The sequence below is a fragment of the Leucopleurus acutus genome (genome assembly GCF_964270905.1).
Source record: "Leucopleurus acutus genome assembly, chromosome: 1".
Taxonomy (NCBI): domain Eukaryota; kingdom Metazoa; phylum Chordata; class Mammalia; order Artiodactyla; family Delphinidae; genus Leucopleurus; species Leucopleurus acutus.
In genome coordinates, this window is record NC_139142.1 from 166,838,879 (window position 1) to 166,865,134 (window position 26,256).

Here is a 26,256-nt window from a genome sequence, read left to right on the forward strand (position 1 = left end):
ATACATATTTAATTAAGAAACTAATAATGCAATATTACCCAAATAAAAGTAAGCACATGCTTAATTATCATGTTCTATATTTCAGAGAAGAGATATTAAGGATTTATGCCATAAGTTTATTTACAAACATATCTAGGATGCTGAGTTCAAGAGTTTGATCCTTTTTTCAAAGAGACAGCACATCTCAAAATGCTCCTCTTCATATCTGTCTCATGGATTATTTTTTAAGCAGTTGGTGTCTTACTATAAAGAAAGGTGCAGTAAATCCAGACACAAAGTACAAAGTCATCATAGCTAGTATCCGCCACTTGTTTTCCACTGAAAATGCTAAATTCTTCCCCAGACCCTCCTCATAGCGGCTCCTACGGACCACTGAGGCTGTGAACCTCCGAATGCTCTGTCCCAACACAGTGCTGTTGAAAGCTCGGCGAAAGGCGCAGAGACTGAAGGTGGAAGAAATGGCAGCAGCACACCAAGCCCGCCTTTCCTCATGACCTTGTTCCCCTGTGTATTGTTTTTTTGCAATATATACACAGAGCAAATCATTATGTTGTATACCTTAAACTAATACAATGTTATATGTCAATTATACCTCAATAAAACTGGAAAATATTAAGACTGGTGATGAGTATAAGGGGGTTCATTATTCTATTCTCTACTTTAGGGTATATTTTACATTTTCAAATAAAAAGTTTAATTTTTTAAAATTAAAATTGTGACATTATAGTAAATTAAGGGTGTCTTTTTTTCAGCTTTAACCCAATAACTTACAGACATGCAAAAAAAGAGATGAAAGCTAAGTGTTTTACCATATGGCCTGCAAAAATTATTACTAAAATACTTTTCTTCACATGACTTTAAAGGACAAAATAAGTGTATAATTTCACAAAGGAACTAGGAAGGTATATCATAAAAGAAAATGTTTCTAGAGGGAATAAAATAATCTGGAATATTTAGTTAGATATAACAGCACATGGCAATTCTAAACAAAGCATATTGAGTTTTAAAAAAGACAACGAAATGTACATCCTGTTTTTGATTTAAAAGAGCCTTGGGTACTTTTCCTCACCCGACTACTTGCTCATGAAGAGGCACACATAGTGTCCTGTTCCTCCTTCATACAGTCAGTCACAAGAGTTAGGAACGCCCTTACAGGCCTGTCAATCCCACTACGCAGCACCCTTGCCGCAGCCATCCAGCCTGTACTAGACCCCACAGGAGATGGGACCCGATGACTTTCCCAGGCAGGCCACTCCTTTTTCATACAGCCCTGCTTCTGGTATATCTTCCCTTAGGCTGAGCTGTAAAGTATCCTTGGGGGAATCTCTTGGGGGAATCTGCCCAGATGAGAGGTTTCTAAAAATTCATCATTATAAGGTCATTCTTCTCCATGAGGAACCAAGTTACCAAAAGTAGGAGGATTTGCCTGTGGGACCAGGTTCTCCATTTAATTTGAGTTCAAACTGCAAATGAGTCTGGGTGCTTGTTTGGAGACTCCAGGTTAAGTGGGTTTGGCATTCCTTTTGTCACCTAATACAAAAACTGGCAGGGCTCATAAGGAGGGAGTCTTTTCTTCTCACCTGCAAGTGCTCCCCTCTGCCTACAGACAGGGGAGAGAAATCCAACCACTCAGACGTGAGCTGGCGAGAGCTGCCATCCTGAACCGGGCCCCTCCTTTGGATGGGTGAATGTGCTACCGACAGCTTCTTGGTTCCCAACAGTAGGGCAGGGTCTCTCCCTTACAAGGAAGGTGGGCCTTTCTCCAGCTCTGGCCTGTGACTGGTGAGGTAAGCCTGGTCAGCCCTGCCTACGCAGGCGCAGGTGGCCTCACTTGCAGGAAGAGGGAGGCGTGAGGAGGGATGTCCCATTTTGATCTCAGAGCCCCGCCCAAAAGGGCTCTGGGAGCTACCCAGCAGCTAGTAATAAAGCTAATGATCTGATCCTCCATCGGCCCCCTGAGTCAGCTCCCCACCAGTGAGAACCCAGAAAAGGGAACGGCGATCAATCAGCTTCCTCAACTGCCAGAATGTTATGGTTCAGCTGCTCAGATTAGCCACCATTAACACAGCCCTAACTAACTACTTTACCTGGTACCCTAAAAAATGGATAAGGAAAATTATCATCAGTGAACTTGGTTATTTTTGTGGGATTTCAAAGTTTTGAGGTGACTGTATTTCATCTGATGCTCCAACGGTGGAGGTGTGCAATCCGCATGGAGTATAAAACAGAGATTAAAAGTAAAATGGTTCATCAATGCAATAATTCAGATGTTCCCTCTAAAGCCACCAAGAAACTTATTGAGAAATGATAAAAAAATTTTTTTTTTTTCATTTTCTGTGTATTTCACTTGTTTGTGTTTAGGGAATTTCTGATATGTTTTGAAAATTTTTGGAGTTTCTGGAAATAATTTGTGGTAATGGAGAGACTGACAAGTCATGGGATTAACTGTCAGTGGGATGTGCCACAGCTGGGAAGGGGACAACCAGTGGGAGACTTCTGCCTGTGTCAGGATAATGACTGTCCACTTTCTCCTTTCTCTTCCCTATAAACCAGCTTTACAGCTGTGGGGTTGTGACTTTTAATAAGGAAAACATATTTGGTCTTCCTCCTCATTTCTGGCACAGAGCTCCTTTGGAATTTCCTAAGTGATGAGAGCAGCAAAGGTGTTTTTTGTTATGTTAATCAGGTGACTTTTGGAACACACCTAATGGTAGGGGCTGGTTGTCTGGAGAACCAACCCTGTGATTAGAGGGTTGAAACTTTTAGTGTCCCCCTCAGCACCACCAGAGAGGGGAGAGGGACTGGAAGTTGAAGCAATCGCCAATGGCCAATGATGTAATCAATCATGCTTCTGTAATGAAGCCTCCGTAAAAACCCAAGAGGACAGGGTTTGCAGAACTTCTGGGTTGGTGAACACATGGAGATGTGAAGACAGTGGTGTGTCCTGGAGAGGGCACAGAAGCTCTGTGCCCCTTTCCCACATACCTTGCCCTACACATCTCTTACATCTGGATATTCATCTGTATCCTTTATCATATTCTTTTATAATAAACTGGTAAGTGTAAGTAAATGTTTCCCTGAATTCTATGAGCTGTTCTATTAAATTAATTGAATCCAAAGGAGGAGGAGGAGGTCATGGGAACCTCCGATTTACAGCCAAGTTGGACAGAAGTTGTAGGTAACTCGGGGACCTAGACTTGTAACTGGTGTCTGAAGTGTAGAGGCGGGGCAGTCTTATATAGGACTGAGTCCTTAACCTGTGTCACTTGATGCTGTCTCTGGGAAGATGGTGTCAGAATTGAGTTGAATGGTAGGAGAATTGCTTGTTGGTGTCGGGAACCCCCTTCTGCCCATGGTGGAATTGGGTGCAGAACCCTTAATAGCCCACTCAGTCGAACTATGGATAGTAGGGCCAGGACATGCCAGGCCAGGGCACAGTCTTTTTCCCTAAACCAAAATCTAGGACTGCCCACTTCCCCAGCGCTGCTGTTCTCCAGTGGGGAAGAGTAGAGAAAAGGCAAAGGTCCACACCTCACAGGCATAAAGCAAGAACTTGCTTCTTGGTGGTTCTTAGATATGGAAGAACAGATGGACCCCACTTAGAGCCATGAGTAACTAAGAAAATTCAGGCTCTGCTGGAACCATTACTTTTAAAGACAACCAACCCGCTTAGATCAAATTATTTAAATAAGAAATATATTTACATTCTTAAATAAAAGATGGACAGTGAAGAGACAACCTCCACCCCTTGTTCCCCTCTCTCCAGTCCCCACCTCCCAATGGGTAATTACATTATTAGTTTCTTGTGACTCCTTCCAACTACTGATTATGCATGTACAGCAAATACATATTATTTCTACCCCCACCCTTTTTTACACAAATGGTAGTACACTAATACACTGTTCTGTACCTTTTTAACTTAATTGCCAATTAAATTTCTAAACCTGATTCCAATTTCTTAGAAGTTCTTTCTCTAAATTCTCAAGATACAAAAATAGCCAAACAGGGACTTCCCTGGTGGCACAGTGGTTAAGAATCCACCTGCCAATGCAGGGGACACGGGTTCGAGCCCTGGTCTGGGAAGATCCCACATGCCACGGAGCAACTAATCCTGTGGGCCACAACTACTGGACCTGCGCTCTAGAGCCCGTGAGTCACAACTACTGAGACTGCGTGTCACAACTACTGCAGCCCATGCACCTAGAGCCTGCGCTCTGCAACATGAGAAGCCACCGCAATGAGAAGCCTGCGCACCGCAACGAAGAGTAGCCCCCGCAACTAGAGAAAGTCCACGCGCAGCAACAAAGACCCAACACAGCCAAAAATAAATACAGTAATTAATTAATTAATTTTAAAAAAATAGCCAAACAAAAATATTAGAAAACTCAACAAAATTAAAAGTAAAAACCATCAGAGAACATATACCAAGGCTATAACTGGATCACTCCCTTCTAGACAGTTCATCTTGGCCAATTTCTCTAAGCCCTTATATCTATCTCAGAATTACCTGGTCCTCAAAGCCTACGATCACTACTCTCTCCCCTTTCACTGCCTCCCTCTCATCTCCATTTAACCACAGCCAAGCCTCTCCCCTGGGGGGCGGGGGTGGTGTTTGAAATAGAACTTAATGCTCTGTTCTTCTCCTCTCACCCCTGTGTCTCTTCCCTTCTCCACAGCTAAGTTTCCTGATGAAGGAGTTGCCTCAACTACCTCCTCAACTCCCACTCACCCCTCAGCCCCTGACCCCTCTACTCCACTGAAACTTCTCTCCTCAAGATAACCATTGACTTTCCTTGTTACTAAATGCAACTGGACGTTTTTCAGCTCTTAAGTTACCTGACCTCTCAGAACCATCTGAAATTACTGACAATTCACTCTCTTTTGAAAATGTTCTTCTTCTGGCTTCCATGCTCTCCAGTTTCCTTCCTACCACTGTGGTATTTCTTTCCAGTCTTCTGTGCTGACTCCTGAACTTCCCGACCATCCTTTAAGTGCTGGCTGGCCTTCTTCAGGACTCTGTCGTATAACTCTTTATCTTCAGCAGGGACCTCTCACCAAAGCTTCAGACTTGTAGTTCAACAGCCCACTGGACAACTCTTCTAGGACTACCTGGCAGGCATTTCAAACCCAGCATGTTTAGAAACGAATCTGCCATCTTCCTCCCATACCAGCTCTATCTCGTGTATTTCAAATGTCTGGGAATGGCACCACCCCACAGCCAAGCCCTGGAAGTTTGGGGTCCTCCTTGAGCACCTCCTCCCAGCCCCTCCCCATCCCAGGCATCTCCATGTCTGGTCACTCTGACCTTCCAAACACTTCTCAAACCTACTACTATCCTCAATTTCCCATCTACCCATTCCCCGGAATTACTGTAACAGCCTTATAATTGGTCTTTTTGTCTCTAATCTTGTTTCCTCCAATCTAGCTTTCACAATGCAGTCAGAGTAATCTTCCTAAAACACAAATCTGATCACATCATTCAGCTACATAAAACCCATTAATGACAGGATTTTTAAAAATAGATCCTAACAAGCCGATTTTAAAGTTCACCTGGAAAAATAACTATGCAAGAATAGCTTGGAAAAATCACTGAAAAGAAGCATGAGAGTGAATTAATCCTACTAGAATTTAAAAATGTAATATAAAGCTACAGTAATCAGTTAAAACATTGTGATTCTGGTGTATGAATAGACACATAAATCAATAAAAGAGAATGGGAAGTCTCGAAATATAAGCAAACACGTGGGAATTTAGTATATGATAAAAGTGGCATTTCAAATTAGTGGAGAAAAGATGATTATTCAATAAACAGTGTTGGGACAACTGGCTAGCAAACTGAAAAAAAATTAAGTCAGATTCACATTGCATACCCTACGTTAGCATAAGCTCCTGATGGATCAAAGATTTTAAATCTAAAGATGAAGGCACAAAGTATTAAAAGAAACAAAGAGAAGACGACTTTTTACAAAGCCCTAGAAGCCATTGAAAAACATTAAAGTTTGATACATAAAAAAATGTAAATGTCTGCATGGAAAAAAAAAATCCCATCACAAAAAAAGACAAACGGCAAACTGGGAAAATAGTTACAACTTATAACACAGATAAATGTCTACATTTTTAATATATAAAGAGCTCCTAAAAAGTCAATAAGAAAAAGATCAACCACCCTAAAGAATTAAGAGCAAAAGAAATGAACAGCTTGTTCACAGTAAAGGTAATACATAATACATAAACATAAGAAAAAATGTACCTCACTCATAGTAAGAGAAATGTAACTTAAAAGAACACAGAGACATAATTTTTCATCTATAAGACTGACAAAGATCAGTTGATAAAACACTGAGCTGGGGAGGATGTGGGCAAACAGGCACTTTCATACATGGCAGGTAGGGATGTAAATTGGTGCAACTTCTATGGAGTGTGAACTGACACACCTATCAAAGCTATAAATGCGTATACTCATTGCCCCAGCAATTCCACTCCTAGAAATTTTTCTTGCAGTTATATTTGCATGTGTATAAAATTATATGTGTATAAGGTTGTTCATTGAAACTTAGTTTGTAATTTTTTTTTAAAGTCTGTAAATAACTTAAATGTTCATCATTGGAGAACTAATTGAACAAATTATGGTAAATCCATACAATAGAATACTGTGCACTCAGAAACAAACCAACCAAAACAAAATAAGAATAAGGATGCTCTTGGGGAGCTGATATAGAAAGATCTTTAAGATATATTAGTGAAAAATGCAGTGTACAGGAATGTGTATGGTTAGCTACCTTCTGGGTAAAAGGGTGGGGTGAAGTGAATTATATATTCACATTTCCTAATACTGCATAAAATATCCCTGAAAGAATAAACAAACTTGATAACAGGGGTTGCCTGTAGGGAGTGAACTGGGTGACTAGGACAGAGATGGAAGGGGTATTTTCACTGCACACTCTTGATTATTTTTAATTCTGAACCACATGAATATAAATACATATATATTCAAAAAACAACTAACATTAAAATTGAAGAGCATATTACAAAGCTACAGTAACTACACTGATATGGAAATGGACAGAGGAAATGGGCAGCCATATCAATGTAACCAAACAGAAAGGGACTTCCCTGGTGGCGCAGTGGTTAAGAATCCGCCTGCCAACACAGGGGACACAGGTTCAATCCCTGGTCCGGGAAGATCCCACATGTCTCAGAGCAACTAAGTCCGTGCACCACAACTACTGAAACCTGCACACCTAGAGCCCATGCTTTGCAACAAGAAAAGCCACCACAATGAGAAGCCCGTGCACCGCAACGAAGGGTAGTCCCCGCTCGCCGCAACTAGAGAAAGCCCACACGCAGCAATGAAGACCCAGTGCAGCCAAAAATAAATAATAAATAAAATTAATTAATTTAAAAAAGCAGAAAGAATCATATAAAAAATGAATTATTCAAGAACTGAGACAACAGGTTGGACACAGAAGAAAAAGGGTGGGATCTCTGTCTCAAGGCTCAAGACAAAATAAATCCCAAAGTAATAACAGTATTAGAATACTAGTATTAGTATTAATATGGGTTAAAAAAATTGGGTGAGTGTTTGAGAAATCTTGACATGATAAAGGCCATTCTAAACATACAGATTATAACACGGAAGTCACAAAAAGATCAATACATTTGCCTCATAAAAATCAGAACAGAAAACTCCCAAACAAAAAAAAAATTACTAAATGGAGAAAATATTTGGCATATATATGGCAGATTGTGGTGGACAGACTCTAAGGTGTCTCCTGATGATCGCCACCTCCTGGTTCATGCCTTTGTGTAATTCCCTGCCCTTAAGTGTGGGCAGGATCTGTGACTTTTTTCTCACCAATAGGATATGGCAATGGAGTGATTCCGTTTTGATATTTGAAAGCCTCTGTCTTGCTAGCAGAGGCGTTGGAGAGACTCCTCTTCACTGGCCTGGAAAAAGTAAGCTGCCATGACATTAATGGCCATGCTGGAGAAGCCCACGTGCCAAGCAAGTGTGGGTGGCCTGTAGGAGCTGAGGGGAGTCGCAGGCAAGAAACTGGTGCCTCAGTCCTGCAACCACAAGGAAATAAACTCTGCCCAAGGGAGCTGGGAAGCGCATTCTTGGTTCAGCCTATGATGAGCCCACAGACTCAGCCAGTATCTGCACTGCAGACTGGTGAGACGCTGAAGCAGAGAAACGAGATAACCCGTACCAGACTTCTCACCCACAGAAACTGTCAGATAATAAAATGCGTGTGGTTTTGAGCCAGAAGCTCATGGTAATTTGTTACACAGTAACAGAAACCCAATACACAAAAAGCCAATTTCCTTAATACATAATAAAGAAGTCTTAAAAACCAATGAAAGGATAGAGTACTCAACAGAAAAACAGGCAAAAGACTTAAAAACATAGTCTACAGAACAGGATATACAAACCGTCAAAGAAACATAGAGATGCTCAACCTGTCCTTTGTGTTATTGTCCTTAGCACCTTAGAACAGTGCCAGACAAGTAGGGGCTGCTCAATATTTATTTGTTGAATGAATGAATAAATTTCACTCATAATTAAAGGAATGTCAATTGAAACAATGAGATGCTATTTCTTACCCAATAGATTAGCCAAGATTAGAAAGATGGATATAATTTGAATAGATGTTTCTCCAAAGATAATATACAAGTGGCCAGTAAGTACATGAAAAGATGCTTAACGTCACTTTTCGTTAGAGAAATGCAAATCAACTACAATGAGATATCATCTCACACACATTAGGATGGCTACTATGAAATCCACAGAATGTAACAAGTGTTGGAGAGGATATGAAGAAATTAGAACTCTGTACACTGTTGGTGGGAATATAAAATGGTATAGACAGTATGGAAAACCATATGGCTGTTCCCCAAAATATAAAACAGAATTGCCAAAAGATCCAGCAATCCCACTTCTAAGAGTATATTGGAAAGAACTGAAAGTAGGATTTCAAAGAGATATTTGCACACCTACGTTTACAGCAGCATTATTCACAATAGCCAAGATGTGGAAGCAACCCAAGTGTCCTTCCCTGCATGAATGGGTAAACAAAATGTGTTATATACATACAATGGAATATTATTCAGCCTGTGAAAAGGAGGTGATCTTGTCACATGATACAACATGGATGAACCTGGAGGACCTTATGCTAAATAAAATAAGCCAGTCACAAAAAGACAAATACTGTAAGACTTCACTAATTTGACCTCGAGTGGTCAAATTCACACAGAGAGAAAGTAGAATGGTGGTTACCAGGGGCTGGGAGGAGAGGAAAATGGGGAGTTATTTAATGAGAACAGAGTTTCTATTTTGCAAGATGAAACGGTTCTGGCTACTGATTGCGCAACAGTGCAAATACACTTGACATTACTGAACTTATGGTTAAAAATGGTAAAGATGGTAAATTTTATGTTATGGTTTTTTTAAATTTTTTACCACAATTTTTTAAAGTAGGTATATTCTGTGGTGCAGACAATATGAAGAAACAGACGCTCTCAAAATGCTGGTGGGAGCAGAAAGTGTAACTACCTCTATAGAGACTATTTCGGTAATATCTACCTTAATTGTAAATGTACACATCCTCTTACCCAGCTATTTTACTTCTAGGAACATATCCTACAGGTATTACCCTTACATAAATACCCAAAGATACATATAACAAGAACGTTCACTGCAGTTTGCTTTGTAATAGTGAAAAACTAGACAGTCTAGGTGTCTAGACCTCAATAAGAGACTGGTTAAGTAAATGATGGGATAGCTATGTGAAAGTATACCATGCAGCCATTGAAAAGAATACATATCTTTATGTACGGATATGATGTCCAAGACATTCAAGTTTTGCCTTCAAGGTGGAAGTTATTTATTATGGCATGGTTCCATTTGTGTAAAGATAAAGTATATATATATATATATATATATACACACACACACACACACACACACAATACATGCTTGCATATACACAGAAAACTCCTGGAAGGGTGCAAAAGGAACCCTTGGCAATAAGTACCTCTGGGGATTAGACTGGGGGAGAGTGTCAAGGAGAGAAAGGGAGACTTTTACTTTTCATTTTATATACTTCTATTTTATTTGAGTTTTTTTAACAAACATGTATTACTTTTACATAAAAATTAATTTGGAAGAATAAATAAGTGAGCAAGCAGACAAGCACATAAAGAAATATTTCCCCAGTATCTTTACATTGCCCTTAGGACAAAATCTAAATCCCTTAAAAAGAAAGTAAAATCCTTCGCAATCTGGTCCCTGTTTTACCCTCCAGTCTCACCTCTCACCACCACCACCCCCACTTCACACGCAATCTATGCTCCAGTCTCACCAACCTCCAGTTCCTCAAACAGGACACGTTTTCTCTCGCCTCCAAGCTTTGCCAGATGCTGTTTCTTTTGCTTGGAACACTCCCCACTCTAACCTTCAGTCACATGGCACTCAAGTCCCAGCTCAGACATCTCTTCCTCCAGGAAATCTTCCCTGGAGCTCCCCCTACCCCCAGTCTGGGGTAGGCACCCCTCAGATGTGTTCCAGACGCTCTCTAAACCCCTCCGCCCTGGGTTTATCACATGGTCTCACAATGACTTGTAAAATCATTTGCAATTTCCCACTGGACTGAAGTTTCTCCAAGCAGTGACCATGCCTGTCTGGGTCACTGCCCTATCTCTGGCATCCAGCACAATGTCTGGCACATAGATAGTGTTTGATACATATCTGTCAAGTTGGACTTTCATTACAAAAGAACTATAACCACTTTATAGACAAATTAGGAACACAGAAGAGGGGAGGTAGAATTATAAACCTACCACCCAAACACAAGCACTGTTTCCACTCAGTGCTTTTGTTCCTGTGCATGTTTTTTCATAGCTGTATTCCCAAGCTGGACATTTTGACAAGACCCTCCTGACAGAGACATTTTGGTCAGGGAACGTTTTGCTACATCCTGTGGAAACATGAGACTTTTATCAGCCAAAGTAAAGATTGCTGTTTTTATAATCAAGTAATGTGCACAAGAGACCACAGACATCCCAGACTCTTTCTAATCACTAACCTACCTCTCATTCGCCAGGACTTTTACTTTGTACCCCATTAATTACTGGATTGTTTGAACTTGTATGAGGATGGATTACTATTATAAGTTTTTAAAAAGCAGTGATTTGGGATTTCTCTGGCAGTCCAGTGGTTGAGACTCTGCCCTTCCAGTGCAGGGGGCGTGGGTTCGATCCCTGGTCGGGGAACTGGGATCCCACATGCTGCTGCCGCTGCGGAGCAGCCAAAAATATAATAAATAAATAAATTAAATTAAAAATAAAAGTTAAAAAAAAAAGCAATGATTTATTTACAGCCTACTTGGTTAACTTCTAAAATTTAGTACTCCTTCTCCCAAATAATCACTATAAAGAAGTGTTAAAACATCAATATAATTATGCGTGGCTGAAGAAACTGTTAAGAACTTCACTGAGGATGTCCCTGACAGTGGTGAGGTCAAGAATAAGAAATCACACTAATGCCCACACACCCCTCTCCCCAGGTCTATAAAGAGAATTTTGAGAATCTGAGAAGAAGCCCATGTAAGACACAAGTGACTCCTCAGAGCATCTCTGAGCCCTGCCTCAACCCTCACTATCCTCCATCGTTTACCCTCAGCCTGAGTTTAGAGGTTGGCAACAGGGAGAAGACTCAGACACGAGATTCGGTTCTGTGTTTTGGTCATTACTTGACTTTTTTTTTTTTTTTTTTTTGCCACATTAAAAAAACAAAAACAAGAAAAACTAATGTCTCAGTGGGAGTGTCAAAAAGTCCCCAGGGAAAAACCAGTTATGTCCTAGCAGCTGTGTAGAAACTTCATATACTCCTCCAGCCATCAGTGCATACAATTTTGTACCTCCTTTTAAATTGTTCCTTTAATATAGTAATACAAGTATTTTTCCATGTAGCTGCAGAGTCTTTAACTCATAATTTTAATACTGAGCAGATGTATCATATTTTATTCAAGTCAATTATTCACTATGACAAATAATACTGCAGCATTATCAGACCTAAAGTTTTCTTTTCACACCTTGGATTACTTTCTTAGGCTAGAGTCCCAAAAGTAGAATTCATGAAAGAATATGAATATCTTAACACCTCATGCATATTCTTAAACTGCTTTCAAAAAGATACATACTGGGACTTCCCTGGTGGTGCAGTGGTTAAGAATCTGCCTGCTAATGCAGGGGACAAAGGTTCGATCCCTGGTCTGGGAAGATCCCACATGCCACAGAGCAACTAAGCCCGTGCGCTACAACTACTGAAGCCCGCGCGCCTAGACCCTGTGCTCTGCAACAAGAGAAGCCACCACAATGAGAAGCCTGCACACCGCAACGAAGAGTAGCCCCTGCTCACCACAAGTACAGAAAGCCCACGCGCATCAACGAAGACCCAACACAGCCAGAAATAAATAAATTTTTTTTTAAAATGATGTATACCGATTTACAATGTCTGTAATAACATATACAAGAACAAATTTTATTATTCCCTCACCAACATTGAGTATTAACTCAAATTTTTTCCTAATTTAATGAACAAAAAGGCTAAATTATTACTTTGATAATAATTAACCTTTATTGGCATTTACAATGTTCCAGGCACAGTGCTATATGCTTCATATACATCATCTCATTTAATTTTACAACAACCTTTTGAGATGGTACTGATGTTATCCTCCATCTTATGGATGAGGAAACTGAGGCTTAGAAAGCTTACGTTCTTGAGTGCAAAGCTCAGCAAGGGTGGAAGCAGGCTTTGAACCGAAGCTGTCTAAAGCCTGAGTCCATATGCCAACCACTCCTGCCCATGGTATCTCATTACTGTTTTAATCTATGTATCATTGCTTATAGTGACAAACACACTCCCAAAGATCTCTTTGCTGGGTGAATTTCCTATTTCCTGATTTTTCTATCCATGGCAAATACAAACAAGTCCAAAGGGTCAGAGGTAGCTTAAAAGTCAGGGTTTCAGAGCCAAAGTTTTGACAATGGGCAGGACAGGGTCTGTAGTAAAGCAGATCGGAATCAAGAGAAGACTGTCTACAGTTACTGCAGGGACTGGATGTGGGGCCTTTGCCATGTGCCTTTCCTCAGTGGTTGGGATGGTAAGGCTTCAAGGGCCGGATGTAGGGCAGAGAGAATCAAAGAGGCGGGTCGAGCTTCTGGCCCTCCAAACAGCCTCAGAAGTTCCTAAAGAACTATCTCACTCCATTCTGGTGTGTGAAGGCAAGAGGGCGGCTAGTACCAGCCCTAATGATGTCACAGGGTTAACAAATGAAGAAATCAGGAAATGGTTTCTTTTTTCTTCAAAAAATACTCTGGTTGAATTTCCTCAACAGGTTTCAACTTCTGCATTTAGAGAAAACAGTTCTGTTTTAGTAATTCAACAAAAGAATAAAAAAACTGCCGGAAGGATTGCTAGTAGCTACAAGCACAAACTCCACAATCAAACAGCCAGGACTTGAAATCCGGTGCTACCATTTATGGCTGTGAGATCTAGGGAAGCTTCGTAATCCTTCTTAGCCTCCTCTGTCCCCCGCTTAAATAAAGACAGTAACAGAACCTACCTTCGGGGTTATCGGGAAGAGTAAACAATGAATGCAAAGTACTTAGCAATAGTGCCTGATGCCTGGTACAAATTCGGTACATTTTCACCAGGAGAGGCAGTGGTAGAAGTGGTAGCACTAAAATACTAACAGTAGTAATCTTGTTTGGATGGAAGGAAGGAAGGAAGGCAGGGAGGGAAGGAGGGAGGAAGTAAGGAGTAAATTTCCTTTTCCACTGCACTCAGAAATAAAGGGTAAATGTGCTGGTCAAATGGTATGGAGTGGCTAAAAAACTCTAGACAAAGTAAGAAGAATTTGATTCTGGTATCAGCTACCTACTAGATGAGAAACATTAAGATAATCATCTACTTTTTCTTGCTTTCAAGTTTCTGACCTATAACATAAGAGTGTTGCATCAAAAGAGCTACAGGGTCTGTTCTGGTTCTAAAAATTCTGCTTCATCTGCCAGGGCAAGCAGTCAATATGGAAAGATCTCTGTTCCAAATTAGAGCCGTCCTTTATTGGCAGAAGCCCAGTCAAGGCTATGCTTTGCTTCCCATAAATGTTGCCCTTTTAATGTCCTTCTCTCTGCTTTATTTTGAGTTACATTTTAATTTATAAGCCGCTTCAAACCTTTCAAATGATAGTTCTAAATTAATTAATTCTAAATTAACCCTGAAAACTACTTAGAGACCAACAGGCACAGACTGGTAGAAAGCATGTCGAGCAATTTCATGAACGACAAGATGGTGGGTGAGAGATACTGAGAAGAGATAAGCACAGCCTCTAATGCAACAGCAAGTCCCTGAGCTCTTTAGGTCATAGGCATCCTGGTAGATGCGGCAGCCACGGCAGCTGGGGAAGAGTTACGACCTGTGTGGCCATATCTGCTTTTGTTGACCACCCCTGTCCACTTCCTCACTAGCTCCCTGATCTTTCGGACCCTGCTTGCCTTTGGTCTTGTGTGTTTTTTTGTTATCTGAGCCACCTTTTTCTTTGTGGCTCTAGCATCCCAGTTCTAGCTTTTCCTGACCAAGTTCCAGTATGAAAATCTCAGCTCAGGGGAGACTTAAGACTAACCCAATGAGAGATTTCCTAGATAGTCAAGGGAAGGGCGGAAAGTAGGATTAAACTAGGCAAAAGACTTCTCAGGTGGCTGACAGGTGAACAAACAGATATAACCTAACAGAAGGAACCAAGCAAAAGTCACATTGAAATGGGCGTCTGTTGGCCCCCGGGGACTAGAAAAAGGCATCTACCCAGATGAGAAAAAGAAAGAATAAAACACTTTCCTGGGCTTCCCTGGTGGCGCAGTGGTTGAGGGTCCGCCCGCCGATGCAGGGGACACGGGTTCGTGCCCCGGTCCGGGAAGATCCCACATGCCGCGGAGCGGCTGGGCCCGTGAGCCATGGCTGCTCAGCCTGCGCGTCCGGAGCCTGTGCTCCGCAACGGGAGAGGCCACAACAGTGAGAGGCCCGCGTTACCGCAAAAAAACCACAAAAAAACACTTTCCTAACTGAAAATGAATTGATTTAGTGTGTCCATACTTGTTTAATTTGCAAAATAAAAGCAAAAGCCTGGGACAGATAAACCTGGGTTTGAGTCCGGACTCCAACACTTAACACTTTGGTGACCTTGGGTACGGTTACTGTTTAAATGTCAGTAAGATGGGGATAATAATGCTTATCTCAGAGGGCTAATGAGAGGATTAAATGATACGGGGTTCACAAAGCATAGTCAGGTACTCAGTAACTGTACTCTTCTCCTCACCAACGCTAAACTTCTATCTAATTAACGCCTGTGGGGAAGTGTTTTCCCTTGTACTCAGGCAAACTAGCATAAAAGAAGGTAGTTACCACGGTGACTGTCTCTGCCAAGGTTCCAGGAGAACATGGATAGGGGAGAGCTTTCTGAGGTCACGTCCCCAAGAGGCTGGGGGTAAAGACGGAAGAGGGCTAATTTGTTAGTTAGCTAGCTGTTGCTGAGGCAGCCAATTTCTATACCCAGGGAGTTCCTTGAAGCACAGACTATTGCCTTTGAATGGGAAAACACCTTGGTACCTGACATCAAGGCCTGTGTAGAATCTTCTACAGATGTTATCCTGAGTCCTGGAAAACATCCAAAGTAATCATAAACAACTAAAGCTTCATTTTTAAAGTCTAAAGTATAAAAACTGGCTGTTTCATAACATAGGGACCAATTCTGACTCCTGACTATTGTGAAACTTTGCAGGAAATCAGAACAAAACTTTGGTTGTTTCTACTGCCAAAAAGTGTGAGAATTTAAGTTTAGTTAGAGACAATCACTGCTTTAAATGTAGTGCCTCTTCTCACTCTCTTTTATGATTCAGCAGTCAGAGGCTGGAACAAGGACAAAGGTAAGAGGATTATTTCATATTAATACGGTATGAACTTAACATGAAATCAAAATGCAAGGAAATCCAGAGACCTGGGCTCTGTCCTGGTGCTGGCTCTGACACCACCCAGGTCTGTCTTCTTTACGTGAATATTCCCTCTACCTTTCCTAGAAGCTGCACTGGGTCAGGGGATCAACACATAGCCTAGCTGACCCCATGAGAAGCCAATGAAGACTCTCCACAAAAGCGTTTTCATCTAGTCAGTGAAGAACGAGTAAGACGTAACTAGCCTGTCCAGAATTTAAGCAGCTTTATATAAACAGCAAAAATTCTTAGTTCTCTAGCCCTAGAAAGGGTACTTGCAATGAAAGAGGGAAAAATGATACCAACAATTTGTTGAAGTTAAATTAGAAGGCTGGTATGCCTAGCTTCTAGTATTTCACTCAACAGGAGAGTTTGTACCAGGAACTTTGCAACATTTCGTGAGCAATAACTATGTGTTGGGCATTGTTCTAAAGACACCAGTGTACTAACTAATTTAATCCTCACAACGACGTTATAGTAGGTACTATTTTTTTATTTTATTGTTATTTTTTAATATTTATTTTATTTATTTGGTTGTGCCAGGTCTTGGTTGCAGCAGGCTGGCTCCTTAGTTGCGGCAGCCGTGCTCCTTAGTTGTGGCTCACCAGCTCCTTAGTTGCAGCATGCACGTGGGATCTAGTTCCCTGACCAGGGATCGAACCCGGGCCCCTGCACTGGGAGCGTGGAGTCTGAACCACTGAGCTACCAGGGAAGTCCCTTAGGTACTACTTAGTAGCCACATCTCAGACTAGTGAACTGAGGCACAGAGAGGTTAGGGATCTTGTCTAAAGTCCCAGTGACAGTTAGTGGGGAAACTGGTAATCAGATTCCCAGACTGACTCCAAGGACTGCACTCTTGACCGCACGCAGAGATACCAAGACAGAGCGTGAAAATTGTGTTTATTTTGATGCACTGGATGGCAGGTTGTAGAGATTTATGGAAGAGATTTACTGAAGATGCTTTTTTTCAAAAAAAGGACTTTTGTATTATTAAAGGTTTCTGAGAGACCCATTTGTTTAACCCTCAAGAGGCTCACAAGACAGTTCTTGTGTGAGACGTCTCCACAAACTAAACCTGGACTGGAGGGTGAAACCAGGAGCATTGGTGACTCATTCACGGGACATTTACTATTCAGACGTACCTAGACCTGCAGCTGGGGTGGGCGGTATGTGGCTGCTGCCCTCAGTCCCCACTGCTGCACCATGCGGACCTTTGAGGACCTGCAGAGCTGGCGGCCTGATACTATGTCACACGATTTCAGAAGAGCCTCCCAGGTTTTGACCATATGAACTATGCATCTAGTTTCTGACGCTGCCCTGAGCTCACCCCACAGGGCAAGTCTGAAGTCCTCGTTATCTGCTCTATTCATGCCGCGGAGTTGCAGGGGGAAAGAAGACTCTGCCCACAGAGAAGACAGTGTAGACCCGATCATTTGGAGCCACACCCACAAATTTCAAGACTCTTGAAATTTCTGATTATGTGGCCAAAGTCTGGGAAATGTTTGGGTCTACCTGACTCTGAGAAAACACATTCTCTTTCAAGAACCTGCTAAAACCAAAGCTGAGAGCCACCACCAGTGACACAAATTGAAAGGCAGGATTTAGAGCCGTCCTAACTGAATCCCACAAAGTCCTAGCACTCAGTCAGCACTTGTTGAATGAATAAATCTGTATTCTCGTTAGCTTGATCAATCACTAACACTTGACCGCTAACTACAGGTACACCGTGCTTTTATTGTGCTTCGCGGATATTGCATTTTTTACAAATTGAAGGTTTGTGGCAACCCTGCATTGAGCAAGTCTACTGGTGCCATTTTTCCAACAGCGTTTGCTCGCTTGTGTCTTTGTGTTACATTTTGGTAATTCTCGCAATTTCAAACTTTTTCATTATGATTATATTGGTTGCAGTGATCTGTGATCAGTGATCTTTGACGTCACTATTGTAATTATTTTGGGGTACCATGGACCATGCACATATAAGACAGTAAGCTTAAACAGTAAATGTTGTGCGTGTTCTGACTGCTCCACTGACCAGCCGTTCCCCCATCTCGCTCCCTCTCCTCAGCCTCCCCATTCCCTGATACACAGCAACATTGAAATTAGGCCAATTAATAACCCTACAATGGCCTCTAAGTGTTCAAGTGAAAGGAAGAGTCTCATGTCTCTCACTTTAGATCAAGAGCTAGAAATGCTTAAGCTTAGTGAGGAACGCATGATGAAGGCCGGAAAAGGCAAAAAGCTTGGTTTCTTGCACCAGTTAGCCAAGTTGTGACTGCAAAAGAAAAGTTCTTGAAGGAAATTAAAGGCGCGACTCCTGTGAACACATGGATGATAAAAAACGAAATAGCCTTATGTATGGAGAAAGTTTCAGTGGTCTAGACAGAATATCAAACCATTCCCAACATTCCCTTAGGCCGAAGCCTAAACCAGAGCAAGACCCTAACTCTCTTCAATTCTATGAAGGCTGAGAGAGGTAAGGAAGCTGCAGAAGAAACTTTTGAAGCCAGCCGAGGTTAGTTCATGAGGTTTAAGGAAAGAAGCCACCTCCATAACATAAAAGTGCAAGGGGAAGCAGCCAGCAAGTGTTGATGGAGAAGCTACAGCAGGTTATCCAGAGGATCAAGCTAAGATAATTAATGAAGGTGGTTACACCAAACAACAGATCTTCAGTGTAGCTGGAACAGCCTTCTATTGGAAGACGATGCCATCTAGGACTTTCATAGCTAGAGAGAAATCAATGCTTGGCTTCAAAGCTTCAAAGGACAGGCTGACTTTCTTGTTAGGGGCTAATGCTGCTGGTGACTTGAAGTTGAAGCCAATGTTCATTTACCATTCTCGAAATCCTAGGGCCCTTAAGAATTATGCTAAATTTACTCTGCCTGTGGTCTATAAATGGAACAACAAAGCCTGGATGACATCACATCTGTTGGCAACATGTTTGCTGAATATTTTAAGCCCACTGTTGAGACCTATTACTCAGAAAAAAAATAATAAAAGATTCCATTCAAAATATTACTGCTCACTGACAAGGTAAATGGTCACCCAAGAGCTCTGATGGAGATGTACAATGAGATTAATGTTGTGTTTGCAGGTATGAACGTGCTAACACAACATCCATTCTGCAGCCCATAGATTAAGGAGGAGCTTCAATTTTCAAGTCTTATTATTTAAGAAATACACTTCAGGGCTTCCCTGGTGGCACAGTGGATGAGAGTCTGCGTGCCGATGCAGGGGACATGGGTTTGTGCCCTGGTCCGGGACGATCCCATGTGCCGCAGAGCAGTTGGGCCCATGAGCCATGGCCGTTGAGCCTGCGGGTCCGGAGCCTGTGCTCCGCAACGGGAGAGGCCACAACAGTGAGAGGCCCACATACCGCAAAAAAAAGAAAAAAAAAAAGAAAAAAAGAAATACACTTCAGGGACTTCCCTGGTGGTCCAGTGGTTAAGACTCCATGCTTCCACTGCAGGGGGCACAGGTTTAATCCCTGGTTGGGGAGCTAAGATCTTGCATGGTGCACATGGTGCGGCCAAAAGAAAGAAAAAGAAAGAAAGAAATACACTTCATAAGGCTATAGCTGCCATAGATAGTGATTCCTCTAATGGATCTGGACAAAAGTCAATTGAAAACCTTTTGGAAAGGATTCACTATTCTAGATGCCATTAAGAATATTCATGATTCATGGGAAGAGGTCAAAATATCAATGTTAAAAGAAGTTGATTCCAACCCTCATGGATGCCTTTGAGAGATTCAAGACTTCAGTGGAGGAAGTAACTGCAGATATGGTGGAAATAGCAAGAGAACCAGAATTAGAAGTGGAGCTTGAAGATGTAACTGAATTGCTGCAACCTCATGATAAAACTTTAACATAAGTTGCTTCTTATGGATGAGCAAAGAAAGGGGTTTCTTGAGGTGGAATCTACTCCTGGTGAAGATGCTATGAAGATTATTGAAATAACAATGAAAGATCTGGAATATTACATAAACTTAGTTAATAAAACAGCAGCAGAGTTTGAGAGGATGGACTCCAATTCTGAAAGTTCTGCTGTGGGTAAAACGCTATCAAACAGCATTGCCTGCTACAGAGAAATCATTCGGGAAAGGAATAGTCAACTGATGCAGCAAACTTCACTGCTGTCTTCTCTTAGAAGTTGTCACAGCCTCCCAGCCTTCAGCAGCCACCACCCTGATCAGTCAGCAGCCATCAATACAGAGACCCTCCACCAGCAAAAAGATCACCACTTGCTGAAGGCTCAGATGATGGTTAGCATTTTTTAGCAATAAAGTATTTTTTTTTATCCCTTGATCTTTTTTTTTTTTTTTTTTTTTTTGCGGTATGTGGGCCTCTCACTGTTGTGGCCTCTCCCGTTGCGGAGCACAGGCTCCGGACGCGCAGGCTGAGCAGCCATGGCTCACGGGCCCAGCCGCTCCGCGGCATGTGGGATCTTCCCGGACCGGGGCACAAACCCGCGTCCCCTGCATCGGCAGGCGGACTCTCAACCACTGCGCCACCAGGGAAGCCCTAGCAATAAAGTATTTTTAATGAAGGTATGTACATTGTTTTTTTAGACATAACGCTATTATACTTAATAGGCTACAATATAGTGTAAACATAACTTGTATACGCACTGGGAAACCAAACAATTTGTGTGAGTGCTTTATTAATATTTGCTTTATGGCAGTGGTCTGGAACTGAACCTGCAATATCTCTGACGTATTCCTATATATGAATAAAAGAGTATTCCAAAAACATTATCAAAAGACAAATGACAGTGTGAGCAAAATTATTTGTAACACATAGGACAATGTGTATATCTAATATTCAAAGAACTCCTGCAACTTGATAAGGGGAAAAGAAGGAAAACTGGGCAAAGGTTATAAACAGGAAATTCCCAGAAGACATCTGAATGGCCAATAAATATATGAAAAAAGTGTCAACCTTACCTGCAATCAAGAAAATATGTTTGAAAATAACATACCCATGATCTCATGCAGTCCTTCTACCTGAGAAGTAGAATCATTGTCCATTTTTTATAACTGAGAAAAAAAGCTTGAAGAGGTTTTAACTCAACCAATAATTGGCAGAGCTGGGACTCGAATGCAGATTTGTCTAGTAAAAAAAGTCTATGTTTGTTCTAACATGCTGCCCTATCCAATTATTTGTGTGTGCTCACATCCTCTTGGTCAAGTCACTTAACCTCTCGAATTAGACTCACTTCTCTCATCAGCAAAATGGGATTCACAAAAGTACCATCACATAAGGTTATTGTGAGAATTAAATGAGATACTGCTTATAAAATGCTTGGAACAGCGCTTACACACGGCAAATATTCAACTACCTGATTCATTCATTCAGTAAATATTTAATGAACTCATACCATGGCCAGGCACTGTTCCAGACTTTAGAATTACAGCAGTGAACCAAAGTGCCCCTGACCTCATGGAGCTTACATTCCAATGGAGGAAACAGAATACAAATAAGATAAATAAATAGAAATATACAGTATGTTGGATAATGAGAAGGAGAAAAAAATAAAACAGGAAAGAGGGTGAGGGGTTATGATTTTAAAGAGGGAAGGCCTCACTGAAGGGAGATATTTGAATAAAGAGCTAAGAGAAGTGAGGAAGTAAGCCATTCAGATTTCTGGGGGGAGAGCATTCCTGGCAGCGAGATGCTAGGGAGGGTCCAAGGAGCAGAGAAAAAGGCCAGAGCAGAGCGAATGAGAAAGGGTGCTGGACAGATGTGCAGCAGGTAAGAGCAGAGAGGTAATGGGCCTTATGGGGCAGTGACCGCAGTTTGCACTTTGGTTTTACACTGTGAGATGGGAAGCCACGGGAGGATTCTGAAAAGAGAAGTGATATAATCTGGCTCATCTTTTTAAAGGATCACTCAGATGGCAGTGTTGAGAATAACTGAAAGGGGATCAGGCAGAAGCCAGCACACCAGTCAGGAGGCTCTTTGTAAGAATGCAGGGCAGAGAAGACACTGGTTCAGACCAGGGCAGTCAGAGTCTGGCTATATTTTTAATGTAGAACCAAGAATTTGCTGATGGTTCAGATGTGGGATGTGAGAGAACGGGAGGAGCTAAGGATGAGTCCAAGGTTTTGGCCTGAGTGACTGGAAGAACACAGTTGCCATTTGCTGAGATAAGTGTCCAGAACAGAGGCTTCCTGACTGTAGGCACTGTAGAACAATGAGAAATCTAGGGCGCTCTGGAATCCAACCAGAAAGGCAGAATGGGTGGCTGACATCAGGAAAGTGCATCGGTCACTGTTTCAGGGCAGGACTTCAGTCCCTGGGAGAGAAGCTGATAAAAACAAGGCACAGGGATACAAGGCAGGTTACCATGGGATTCTGGCACTCAGGAACCAGACAAGAGTCCAGTTATCAGAACCGAGGCACAAGGCCAACAATGGTGACTTGAAGCCAAATTACAGAGTGTGAGGCAGCCTCAGTCCCTCTGCTCAGCTCCGGCTGGGTCTTAGAGACGGCAAGAGGCTGGCTAGCCAGAGGTCACGTGGCCCCCAGAGCCTGGGGAAGAAGGCTACACCAGAAGCCAGAAACCGGACAGATGTGACTCCATTTCTGTCCACAGCTGTATCATTAGGGAGATGTCGGCACGTTACAGACTGATTCCAGTCCTTTAACATACTGTGCAGGGCCACAAGGCCAGATCACTATATGAAAGGTGCAGAAACATGAGTCCCAACAAAGAGGGGGCCCCATTTTGCATATGTCTGAGACCCTATCAGGGGAGGGAAGAAAAGGCAGGTCCTAGGATCGGAAAAGTTGGGGGTGACAGTTTGCCAAGGGACTGTGAAATAAAAGAAACATTTGGGGGGCCAGATAGGAAGCAACTGTAGCTACCACCACCTCCCTGTCACCAAAAGAAGAAAAAGCAACTTCAAGGGGAATAGTTCAAACAAAGTGGGTAGGCGGGGAGGCTGCTCTAGACTGTGATGCTGGGGGCTGGCAGGGTGGGTGGTTCCACTTAGAAGTACAAGATGAAGCAGAGACTAACTTGTGAGTGGTCTAAGCAATGTCTCGTGTGTTCTCTGACTCCTTCCTAGACACTGGTTAAACTGTTTTCCACACACTTTCCTTCCTAGCTAGAGTAAGACATTCCCACCAAAATACAAAGAGCTTCTTTTAAAATTAATGCAAGTGGGGAAATATCTGTTGCAGCTCATTGTCTGATGACTTCATTAATGTACTTATTTTCATATTTTATTATAAAGATATATATAACCCTCACATGACTTATTATAAAGACAATAATTTCTTCAGCTGGCACTAAAAATGAAATTGTATTTATTTTCTAGAAGTGACAGGTTAATACAAGCTATCAAACAATTAGATAGTAAATCTTCAATTTTCTAATATGAAAATATCTGTACAAACTTGTTTTTTCTTGAGTCACATTTCTCTGACAGTCACGGATTTTCTATGCATGTTTGTATACTATAAATTAATGGCTTTTTCAGTGTTCACAAAAGTTCTCTATGTTTAAAAAAGTTAATTTTTAAAGCAATATATGAGAGGTATTGCAGAAAGAACCATGAAGCCCCAGCGAAATGTGCTAGGCAGCCTTGGTCACTCACTAGTCAAGGGACTCAACTGTGTACACCAGCCTCAAGGCCCCTGTGATTAAATTTTGTGCTTCAGTAAATATGCAAACTACTTATGTCATGAACTTTGGAGTCATTCTTTTTTTTTTTAGTTTTTTTTTTAACCAAAGTATAGCTGATTTACAATGTTGTGCTAGTTTCTGGTGTACAGCAAAGTGATTCAGACACACACACACACACACACACACACACACACACACACACACACACATATGTATATTTCCCCCCCCTCCTTTGGAGTCATTCTTGAATAGTCAATACTTGGGATGTTAGATCTGCAAAGGCTAAGGACCTAAGGTAATAAACATTCAGGCTAAGGCAATAAATATTCAAATCAGAGTCAAAATTTTTGTCAGGTTAAATATCTTTGCCAAAAAGCAACAAAGCCACATGTATTAATAACATTACAAATATTTCTACTCTTTGAATAATTCTACGTATGGGAATCTATGTTTCAGAAATACAGATGACTCACACACCAAGATTTTATTACTATATTATGTATAATAAAGAAAAATCAGAATCAACCAAAATATCCAACATATAGTGAGAGTGGTTATGAATTATAAGTCATATGTGAAGAAATATTATTAAACTATTAAAATTATACTTATAAAGTATCTTAACTTAGGGAAATAATGATTATATAATGGCTAAATTTTTTTTAAAGGATATAAATACAGATAATGATTTCATCCACATAAAAGATGAAAAATAACTAAAAACATTCAAATGGTTATTTCTAGTTGATGAAATATAGATAATGTTTTCTGTTCCTTTTTCATTTTTATATATTTTCTAAATTTTATACAATGAGTATGTATTACTTTTACACTGAACAACAAAGAATTAAGGACCAAGCTATAAACAATGTATTACTTTTCCTGAATGTAAAAGTTTAAAAATGGAAGCTAAAAAAGAAAAAGAACACTAGAACCAATGTTTTTCTGCTACAGTTCTGTGTACACAACCTGTCTCTCAAACTTGATTATAAGCTTCTTAAACGGACATTCTCTGAGTTATCTTCATAAGCCCAATAATAGCTTTCTCTTAACAGGCACTCGGTAGATATTTATTAATGGGTAAAGTCAGGGCAAGTCACAGTAGCTGTTTAATGTATAAGGAAAGTGATTTTAAGAGTAAAAACAAGTATTTCTTTGGTACCTACATATGCTTGGACAGGATAAAAATGGTTGGGTTTGGGGAGGGTGGCGCTTTGGTCTGACAAGCACAGGAACAGAGGTTTGCCATGAACATGGAAGACTGTGAACAGTATCCTCTATGGCAGAAAGGCCAGCACCCCCGGGCCAGTGGTTCTCACGCTTGCTTTCTGCCTCACACAAAGCACTCAACTTTCAAATGCAGGACCCGTGTTCCAGCAGGTATACCCGGGGTGTTCCCACCCTCCAAGCGCTTGCCCACTTCTCAATACAGAAGCCAACAGCAATGCTATGTGGGGATAACCTTGACTTAGTTCCAATTACCTTTTAAAAATAATACTCAAGCACTGACAGCTTATTAATAAAAACAAATTGCTTTTGACACAACTCACCACGGAGCCCAGTGCTCTGTGGGTGACACCTTGGCTGCGAGACACCGCAGTAACGATAAGACAGCAACAAGCACCGATGGCTCCAGGCACGGGCACAGTGCCCCACACGCACTATCCTGGTGTCACCTTCACCAGGACCCTGGGAAGCACACTATTAACACTGCTATTTTACAAATGCAGACACGGAGACGTTTAGACTTAACTAGTCAGAGCTAGAACTCAACCCAAGCCGATGCCAAAACCCGAGAGGTAGTATGGCCGTAGAGGTAGCCATAGACGAGTTGGTAGAAGTAATTAGAGTGGTGGTAGCGGCCTGATGGGGGTGCGGTAGGAACAAAACCAATAACAAGAGGGAAGACGTGCAACGTGCTCACCTTGTGCCAGACACTGCTCTAAGAGTGTTATATATATTAACTCACTTATTCCTCACGACAAAACTCTGATATCAGCATTACTGCCATCCTCACTTTACAGGTGAGGAAACTGAGGCTGAGATGGTAAGTGACTTGTCGCAGGTCACCAGGCTGGAAAGTGGCAGAGGCTGGATTTGAAATCAGAGTCCTACCTTTCGGCCATCATACCACGCAGCCTCTGTGTTGCGCTAAAGCTTTTACTCTAAAGCAAAATGTCCATTGGCACTTCAGTCCTCGTGGTATTTCTTTTCCAACAGACCTCTGATTTTATCCAATAGATGGACTTCTCAGGAGAAATTCCCATCTTTTCCTACTTTTCCGGCATAAAAAATTTAAATTGATGTAATACAGTTCAGTCTTTAAAGCACTATTTGGAGTATCCACGCTATTTCTGACCCTCCATTACATGAACACTTAGGAGCACGTGAAAGGCAGAATGAAAGTGGCAATATTCCAGGTCTCTTGTTCAAGTTCTCATGGATGCAGATGTTCCTAATTCAGTGTGTGGAGCCAATGTGCCCTTGCCCCTTATATAATATCAAAGGCCTTTATTCTGGATGACTAGAGATTCATGAGTTGTCTACTTTACTCGTTCACTCTTAAGTTTTCTATTCAACA

At 41.5% G+C, this 26,256-nt stretch overlaps 2 protein-coding genes across 2 annotated transcripts in view; both read right to left on the reverse strand.

Annotated features, from left to right (window-relative positions):
• The window catches only part of CRTC3 (CREB regulated transcription coactivator 3), a 99,850-nt gene that overhangs the window by 49,512 nt on the left and 24,082 nt on the right, over positions 1 to 26,256 (reverse strand). The gene's annotated exons all lie outside the window — the stretch shown is intronic.
• LOC309960538 (cytochrome c oxidase subunit 7C, mitochondrial-like) lies at positions 103 to 25,801 on the reverse strand (the record flags this gene model as incomplete). The annotated part of the gene is made up of 2 exons (XM_082837390.1): positions 103 to 443; positions 25,791 to 25,801. The coding sequence occupies 2 exons, from the start codon at positions 25,799 to 25,801 to the stop codon at positions 218 to 220; spliced, it is 237 nt and encodes a 78-aa protein (XP_082693516.1). The 3' UTR covers positions 103 to 217.